We start from the raw sequence: 8,679 nt of genomic DNA on the forward strand, positions 1-8,679 counted from the left end.
TTCTGGAGTCCCTCTTTCCTGGGGTTGGTCCTTATGGTAAGCCACGTGTCTGCAGGAGCAAAGCAGGTGGTGTGCCAGTGTGTCACACACAGGGGTGGCCTGGGGACGTGCAATATGGTGGGCGCTTCTAAAGCTACTGAATATTCTTGCACAGCCTGTCGGTGTCAGAGTCACAGCAGCCGGCCGGGTGGGAGAGGAAGGCTGGATTGGCAGAGCCGAGGACGGAGGAAACAGATAGGCTGTTTCTTTGTCATCTTGGCGGGCTTCCTCTGTTACAGGCATTGTGAACAACTTAAGCCATCAGCTGAGGTGACCGGGAGCCTCTGAACTGCACAGTTAACTGGGAGAGCAGGAGGCGGGGAGGGGCGCAAGAAGCCTCCAGAGGTAGGACAGGGATGTGACTTCACAGCCAGGCATACTGGGGATCCATTAGCAGTGGTCTGAATCTGTACCATGATTGCACAGATTCTGGATTCTAATCAGCAGTTCCTTTCTTAAATCCCTCTCGCGGCTCTGTAACTGCTCCTCCACATTCAGAATGCCGGAACTGGAAAGCTTTTAGGCTCTGTGAATTTTTAAACAGAATCCCCGTCCCCTTTCTTTTTCCTTTGACTTCCATAGCTCACTATAGGCAGAAAGGAAGCCCGGCGTATCCTGGCATCTTTCAGAGCCCCAGGCAGTTCTGCCAGCCTCTGCTGAGTCATGGATGAGCAAGGACCAGGCTGATTCTATTTACAAGGCATTTGCATTCCCGTCCAGAAGCCCTCTTGGGAGCCTATTCTCTCTGCTCATTGGGAATGCACGGTGCCCAATTGATTCGTCTTGCTAGCCTTGATGGCATGCAGAGACTAAATGTATCCAGGCTCATGCATAAAACTCCACAGCCCCAAAGGGTTCCTGTCTGGTTCCACTTTCCAGTGTGTAGCCTAAAGATGCCAAGGTTTCAGAGCCGAGGGGTTACTGTCTTGCCTCCTTAAAATGTTCTTTTACCTCTAACACTAAGGAGCAGCAAGGACGCCTGGGAAGATCTTTAGTAATTTATAGTGGGAGAGCGGAGAGCCAGGCAGGCTGCTCTTCGAGGCCCTGTGCATGCCCGGCTGATGGAGGGGTGGCAGCCACGTGTTTTCTTCTGCCTCCTGCCGAGATCTGGGTAGGAAAAGTTGGAGCAGACAATGTGTTCAGACCAGGATGGTCCTTCTGCCAGTGGGACACAGTATGAACTCAGCATGGGGTTGGAGACACAATCTCCCTGGGCACATTGCAGGCCACCAGTGGACAGGATCTGGGTCAGGTATCTCCAGGTTCTTGGTGCACTGAAAGCATTGAAATAGGTGTGCACGGATCTGTGGAAGCAGCAAGGCTACTTCCGCCACAGGAAAGCAACAGCACAGGCCAGAAAATATGCGGATGTGAGTGCAGGTACTCAGAGGCCCTGATTGTCATCTCGGGGCTCCTTTCATGGGCTTCAAGAGGAGGAATCTGGTTACTAAGGATATGGTTTGCGTGTTTCTCTATTTTAACTGACAGATTTTTAAGTTATATAACCATTTTCCTCTTCCCGTCCCATAATGCATCTGATGATAAGCATATGCATGTCAGCTTATGCATAGACATAAGATGGAAAATAGGGGGTTCTCCCTTAAAAGTCCATTCTGAGGACACAGTTTGCTATCCTGTACAAGCGTCTAAAACCAGTCTAGGCCTGATCAGTGCTCCTACCTCCTACTGGGATAGGTGAGAAACTGATTTCATTGTTCAGAGATGAGTGTGCCTGCAGCTCCCGGCAGGTGTGTGAGTGTGTGTGTGTGTGTGCGCGCGCGCACGCATGTCCTTCTCCCCTCCCTCGTTCTGCCCCCCCCCTCTGCTGTAGGCCCTGCCTCTGTGACTAAGCTGTGAGATTCTATAGTTTACAGATGGACAATTAAGTACACATGATACGATCCCTGGCTTCCCAGGAGATTTGCGTTCTCAGATCCCATCTTCCTGACTCTTTGGTGCAATAATGGAAATTATTATGTGTGAAGCTGATGTGTTAATTCAATTTTATAATTTAGTCTTTTCCTCTGGAGACTTTTCTCTGTCTTTAGCCTTTTTTAAGTTAGCTTTGTGGTCCCAGAAGTTTCCTGAGCATCGCTGTTTGTCTTCGTTTCTCTCTGCAAGACCTCGTCATCACTTAGCAGAGTAGAGTACTGTGAGGCCCCAGACCAGCATCAGAGGTAGTCAGATCCCAGGGCGTTGTGAGGACCCAGAGCCCACTGCGCCCTCTTACTCCTTACAAGAGACCAGACCCCGTGACAAATTGCATCTTGGTGTTCGGTCTGGGACACAAGTTTCAGCTTGCATAAAGTCATATGACTCCCCCACGCTGTCTCGAGATGGACAGACCTTTCCAGAGGTCTGGAGGGATGGAGGATAAAATCACATTTTACAACAAAACACAAAGGCATTTTAGTGGATGGCTTCCTCTCTGGCTTTGCCCATGTTCCCTTTAAGTTCAGGTGCAGATGGTGGACATCCTGGGAGTGGATGGACATGACACAAAGGTCTGAAATCTGTGGAAACTTCCAGAAGATTAAAAAAAAAAACAAAACAAACTTTTTCAGGGTGGATAGGCATTTCACTCTAAATTGGGGAAGATGGCAGCAGGCTGGAGCCCAGGGTAGAGCAGAGTCCAGAGTTACCCATTGAGAAGTAACAGAGCTCTGAAGGGCTTTGTCCCAGGGGCTGGAATGACCCTTGTGAGCACACAGTCCCTGATGCTGAACTGGCGGGCTCATGTCAAGTGCTCCCATGCACAGAGTTGATGTTGAGGGTTGAGGGGTCCCTCTCACCGCAGCCCTGAATGCTAGGTTTCTTGAGGCTCTGATATCCAACACCTGCCCTGTCTGCTGTCAGAGCACTTGAATGTGACAGTTATCCACCGCAGCCTGGGGACTGAGACACTCTTGTGGCTACACCGTCACATGTCGCTGAGCATCTGAGTTGGACATCTATCTCAGCTTGACAACTGAGCCTTTCTTCAGAGTTTTGAAACCAAAATTCAAAAGTTAATAACCTTGGACCTGGCAGAAGTCATGACTGGTTTTTAAAAGAGGAAGTATAAAGTTTTCATTAATATTTAATTGCTATATTTTGGAAGAGTGTGGAGCTGCGATTCAATGTCAGTGTCCACCTGCTCTGCGCAGGCTGGCTTGCTCTCACTGGCCCGGGTGTGTGTGTGTGTGTGGGGGTCTCCTCCTTGTGTGCTCCTTAACAGCTTCCACAGTCTCTCCAGGGGGAGCTCCAGATGGTGAAGGAAACACTGCAGGCCATGATCCTGCAGCTCCAGCCAACAAAGGAGACAGGAGGAGAGGCCACGGCTTCCCATTCCACAGCTGGTGTTCAGGAGGCACAGGCCTGAGGTGTGAGTTTGGAGTGGGGGCTGGGAAGGGGTGAGCCACATGACATGGGGTGGAGTGGGGGCTGGGAAGGGGTGAGCCACATGTTGTCATTATGGAGTTTGGGGGCATGAATGTGGACCACATCCACATCATCAGTATTATTCTGGTACAGCCACTCTTCCCGCATTTATCCCTGTGTCTGGACCAATTCCTAAATGCAGAGGCTTCTGTCCTTCCGTGGGAGAGTGGCCCATGCTTTGTCACAGACTGAGATGGGGGAGGGACTGGATACTTTTTCTCCGGGTTGTCGCAAGAGGTTGCTGTCCCGTGTCCTGATGGGAACATCTAGTATGGGAGCCGATGTCACTTCCTCTTGGCTGGGTGACTTTTCCTGGTTTTCTCTCTTTCTTACCGCCATTTCTGTTTTCTTCTGCAGTGTGGTCTTCCTCCATTCACGGACCTCTGAAGGTAACCAAGCCTGAGAAGGCCACTGTACCTGCCATGTCTTCCTACGGGCACTCCAACGGCTGGAGCCCAGGAACCTCAGAGTCTGTGTGGATCCTTAGCTGCCCAGGCCACTTCCCCTGGGCTCTGCTGTCTCAGGAGACGGCCCCAGGGCACCTTCACAGTACCTGGGCACCTTCTGCTGCCTCTGTGTTCTCCAGCCGAGACTGCACCTCAGATAAGCCCCCACCCCAGCCTGCTACTTCAGGTCTTTCTGAGATTCAGGCCAGTGAGGCGGCAGTTTGGGGACAGGGACTCTTTTGAGCCAGTCTTTCTGGTTCCTACTATTAGTCCCTTTGGTTCCAAGGAGTCACAGCGTGGAGTCTACAGAACAGTGTGGGTTCACTGGGGTGTGGACTCAGACAGGCAGCTCTCTGCTCCATGGTGGTATGCTCAGGTGTCTGTGAATTGCTCCTTGCACCCAGCTGAGGCTCCTGCTGAGGCAGCTCCAGGTTGTTCAAGTGCTCTCAAGAGGCATGCTAAGAAAGTGTGTGAGCTAGCTTTCTGTTGCTGTGGGAAACTATCTGGCTAAAGCAACTGAAGGGAGGGAGGTGGCAAGGTGGGGGTAGGAGACGCGAGAGGGATTATTGTGGCCCTGGTTTCACGTGAGGATGCCACCCACATTTGCTGTGGGTTTTCCCTCAGTTAAATCTCTTTGGAGACACCCTTACAGACATACTCGGAGTTTTGCCTTCAGGTGATTCTGAGTCCAGTCAAGTTGATAATGGAGATAAACTACCACAGGAGGATACCTCAGAGACACAAGTCTGTATGATAAGAACCTGGCATCAGAACTCCTGCTAGAGAGCCACAGAACTCGGGTAGCCATGTTGTGAGAAGGCTCACCAGCCTGCCAGCTTTCATCCAGCCTCAGCATCCCCGAGCCCAGCGGACTTGTATTTCTCTGCAAACTGGTTCATTCCCTAGTCTTGGGTTACATTATGCTGCAGCCTCTGGGATGACCCTAGTGCACCTGTATCTTGGAGGTCAAGCCCAACATTCTCAGCCATTGAGCTTAGGCGAGTCTGACGTGTCTGCCCAGGAAGGGCTCTCTAAGGTGCTGTGCTCGCCTTTGTGTGGACCGGGATCTAGGTACTTTTGCCTTCTTCTGGCCCATGGACCCAGAGCTTTTAACCCTTTTTAATCACTGCCATTTCTAGAAGGCACCTGGAGCTTCTTCGAGTCTTCCGTGCTGAGGGCCGCTTGGCCCTTAGTTGAAGAGCAGCCTGTTTGAAGACACATTTTGCATATTTGAATAAGAAATATGCTTAGTTTGTTCCCAGATGTTTTGAAAGTGAACCAGATCCCTGAATCATTTATAATTGTGCCTCTAAAAGTCTGATGAACCAGTCACATGACTCCCAGAGCCCCCAGGTTGACTTAATTCTAGTGAAGCAAAACTTGCAGTCAGGATTACCCCCTGTTGTCAAGAACGTTCTTAAATTGGATATTTTAAAAGCAGCTTCCCAGGCCTGAGGCGCCTGACAGCCACTGCTAGTCGGAGGGTTTTACGTCATTTGGACACCGTGATAGCATTCCGTGAGGTCATAGTGCATTTGAAAGCATAAGGAACTGAGCAATCACTGGAGTCCTTGGAACATGGGGAGGGACAGCTGAGACTCCTGGGCAAACATTGCTGTCGGTGTCTGGGCAGGTGAGTGACTCCTCAAGACTCCTCAATCACACGCCCCACACCTCTGGTCATCCTTCAGTCTTGGAGAGCCACCTGGGCTGGGCTTTGAAAGGCTGGTGTTCCCTGTGGTCACAGCATCTTCTCATGACAACCTTTCTCTCCTCAGCCACTTGAGCCCCAGACATCCAGTATCTGTGGATCCCCAAACTATAGGACAGGGCAGGATTTTACAGGGCCACATACAAATGTCCAAGGGAGATTGGGGCTTCAGTTCAGACTGTTGAGAGATGACTGAGACCCCAGCAAAGGTTTGTGTTGAAAGCGACAGCTTATCCTCTTGGTAACAAATGACACCATCTCATTGTTTATGACAACAGTACACACACACACACACACACCTTATAAATATGCTGTATTTCCTTATCCATTCATCTGTTTGTGGACTGATCTCATAATCCATCCACAAAGTAGTGTCTGATTTCACTGTGATGTTCAGCAAGGGAGGAAGTGGTCCATGGCCACCTTGCTGCAAGTTGGACCCACGAGGGCGGCCAGCTTGGGCATCTTCATTACCTCATCGTTACCAGTTCTAGCTCTTGAAACTTCATGGTATTGATCATCCCCCGAATCAAGTTAATGTCACAGTGGATTTAGTCTTGCTTTCCTTGGTATTGGGGTTGGCTCCCTCCCAAGAATGCATGTGGATGGGTACCATGCTGAGCCCTTCACAGGCAATCCTGCAATTGCACCTCAGCATGAGGAGGGAGACCCTACAGATGGTGCTCAGGGGCCTGGGGAAGGCAAAGTTCCCTTCCTAAGGCTCAGAGTTGACTTCAAAGGAAGACCATGGGGAATCCTGACCTATGTCCTTCCTAAAGTGCCTTTGATGTCCTCTCTGCATTTTGAGCTCTGAAACTCATTCACCAGCTAAAAACCATGACTGCCCTGTGAATTCTGCCTGAGAGTGAGAGACACTGTACTCAGAGCAACTCAACCCTATCCTCCCCTCCCCAGCAAACCCAACTATGTAACCTGGATTCTGATTGGCTACAGCAGCCCCAACCTCTATCCACTGTCCTGACCCAGCCTTTCCCAGTCACCCCAAAGATTATCCCAGCAGCTGCCACCCACATCCTCAGATTGGGTGGGTTTTCTGGAAGCTTCCTATGTAAGTGGTGCTCCTCAGAACATGTCCATTTACTATGGACAGCATGAGCAACATGCACATGTCCACGCGCTGTGGACAAGGGCAGCAACGGCAGCTACACACACGCTGATCAGCGCCCTCTTGTGTACATAACCAGCCTTTATTTTTAATACTACCACTTTATTAGATCTTCGAGCTTTGTCATGTAAGTTATTGTTTTATTAAGTGTCCTGCTTGTTATGTGAAATAAAAACTGATATCTAAGCCATGGTGCTCCTTGGGGTCATTTTATACTCTGGAGTGTAGACCATAGGAATGGGTCAGATTGGTTCGTCTCACCTATCTGTGACATACAGGAAGCCAAGTATTTGCAATGAAGCCATGTTGTGAACTTGTGCATGTGTTTATGAACCCAGATGCCAGTGAATCAGAAAACCCTCTTCTAGGCTCCTTGACTGAGCCAAAAATAAACATGGCCTCAGCACGTGGGGAACTAGACAAGAGCCCAGTAAATGCCAGTAGGAGAATCAGGCCGGCTCAGGTGAGAAATACGTGAGAGTCAGGACTGGGAAGGAAGAAACGTGAGCTCGATGACATTGTAAGTGGATAGCTCAAGCATTGGAATGGGAAGACATTGCAATTACCTGGACCAGAATTAGCCCTGGAAGGGAGCATCTCATGATAGACCTGGTTCAGTAGGGATGAAATAGAAAATGTGGGGCACGGTTCAACATGCCTATAATTCCAGTGCTTGGGATGTGGAAGCAAGAGTTAAAGGTCAGCCTTGGCAGAGAGAGAGAGAGAGAGAGAGAGAAAGAGAGAGAGAGAGAGAGAGAGAGAGAGAGAGAGAGAGAGAGAGAGGAGAGGAGAGAGAAGTCTTGAAAGATGGACATATTAGGATGAGGGACACCAGAGCACCAGAGATGGAGGGACATGGAGCTGCTTTCTGCCTTCCATAGTCCCTCCAGAGCCAGTGTTCAGTGACTCCCTAGTGTGCTTGAGATGCCCGTCACACACACTTTCCTACTGTAGAGAAGGTTACGACCAACACCGACACAGACAACAGTCCCGAAAGTTCCTTGACAATGCCGGTTGGTTTTGTCAACCCGATACAACCTAGACCTATGTGAAGAAGAAAGCTCAATTAATGCTTCCAGAAGACTGGCCTGTGGGCAAGGTTATGGTGCATTCTCCTGATTAGTGATGGATGGAGGAGGACCCCACTCTTGGGGCCTGTGCTGCCTCTGGTCTTTGTAAGAAAGCAGGCTGAGCAAGCCAAGAGGAACCGGCCAGTAAGCAGCAGTAAGAAGCCTTCACGGCTCCTGCTTGTGTGTGCCTCTGGTCCCTGCTCTATCTTCCGTCTGTGACCCGAGAGTTGTAAGCTGATAAAACCCCTTCCTCCTCCAGTTCCTTTTCATCATGGTCTTTATCATAGCAATAGAAACCCTAACTAAGACACTGGCTTCCAGGGCACGACGATTCCGTGAGTCCCTTAGAACTCTTAGTGGCAGGAATGAGCCTGTCCAGGGCTACTCATTCCCTCACATAAGAATGTTGAGTGCTGACTTCTGGAGCTCTTGGTTTTAAATCTACATGATAGACACTAACCCTAACACATGGAGAGACACCTACAGCTATTAGCTCGTTCTGAGCAAGGTAGTTATGATTTATTCCTTCCTATATCATTTTATTCATTCCATAACACACAGAGAGAATTCTTATCCACACAGGAATAAGGAGGCTGACCTTGAACTTCTGATCCTCTTGCCTCTATCTCTGGAATACTAGAGATATAGGTGTGCACCACTGCTCTGGGGTTTGGTTTCACCTGGGGCTAGGGATCGAACCCAGAGCCTCATGCATGCTAGGCAAACACTTTGTTCCACCCACCGAGCCCTTAGTTCTCTCCCAACAGCAGAGTTTTCATTCTTTGTCTGTGTGTGCTTTCTTCAGTTTGCTGTGTGAATGCTGTTACTGTTGTTTTTATTGTACACAACGTTTAATCAAATTGATCT

The 8,679-nt window shown here is 49.7% G+C and overlaps 1 protein-coding gene across 1 annotated transcript in view; it reads left to right on the plus strand.

Annotated features, from left to right (window-relative positions):
* The window catches only part of Disc1 (DISC1 scaffold protein), a 170,784-nt gene extending 163,856 nt beyond the window's left edge, over positions 1–6,928 (plus strand). The window contains exons 13-14 of the mRNA XM_075977689.1: positions 3,264–3,401; positions 3,817–6,928. Of these exons, the coding sequence (XP_075833804.1) occupies positions 3,264–3,400 (137 nt within the window). The 3' untranslated portion in view covers position 3,401; positions 3,817–6,928. The remainder of the gene's footprint in view (positions 1–3,263; positions 3,402–3,816) is intronic.
* Positions 6,929–8,679: the final 1,751 nt, after the last annotated feature.

This window comes from Microtus pennsylvanicus, chromosome 6 (genome assembly GCF_037038515.1).
Source record: "Microtus pennsylvanicus isolate mMicPen1 chromosome 6, mMicPen1.hap1, whole genome shotgun sequence".
NCBI classification, from domain to species: Eukaryota; Metazoa; Chordata; class Mammalia; order Rodentia; family Cricetidae; genus Microtus; species Microtus pennsylvanicus.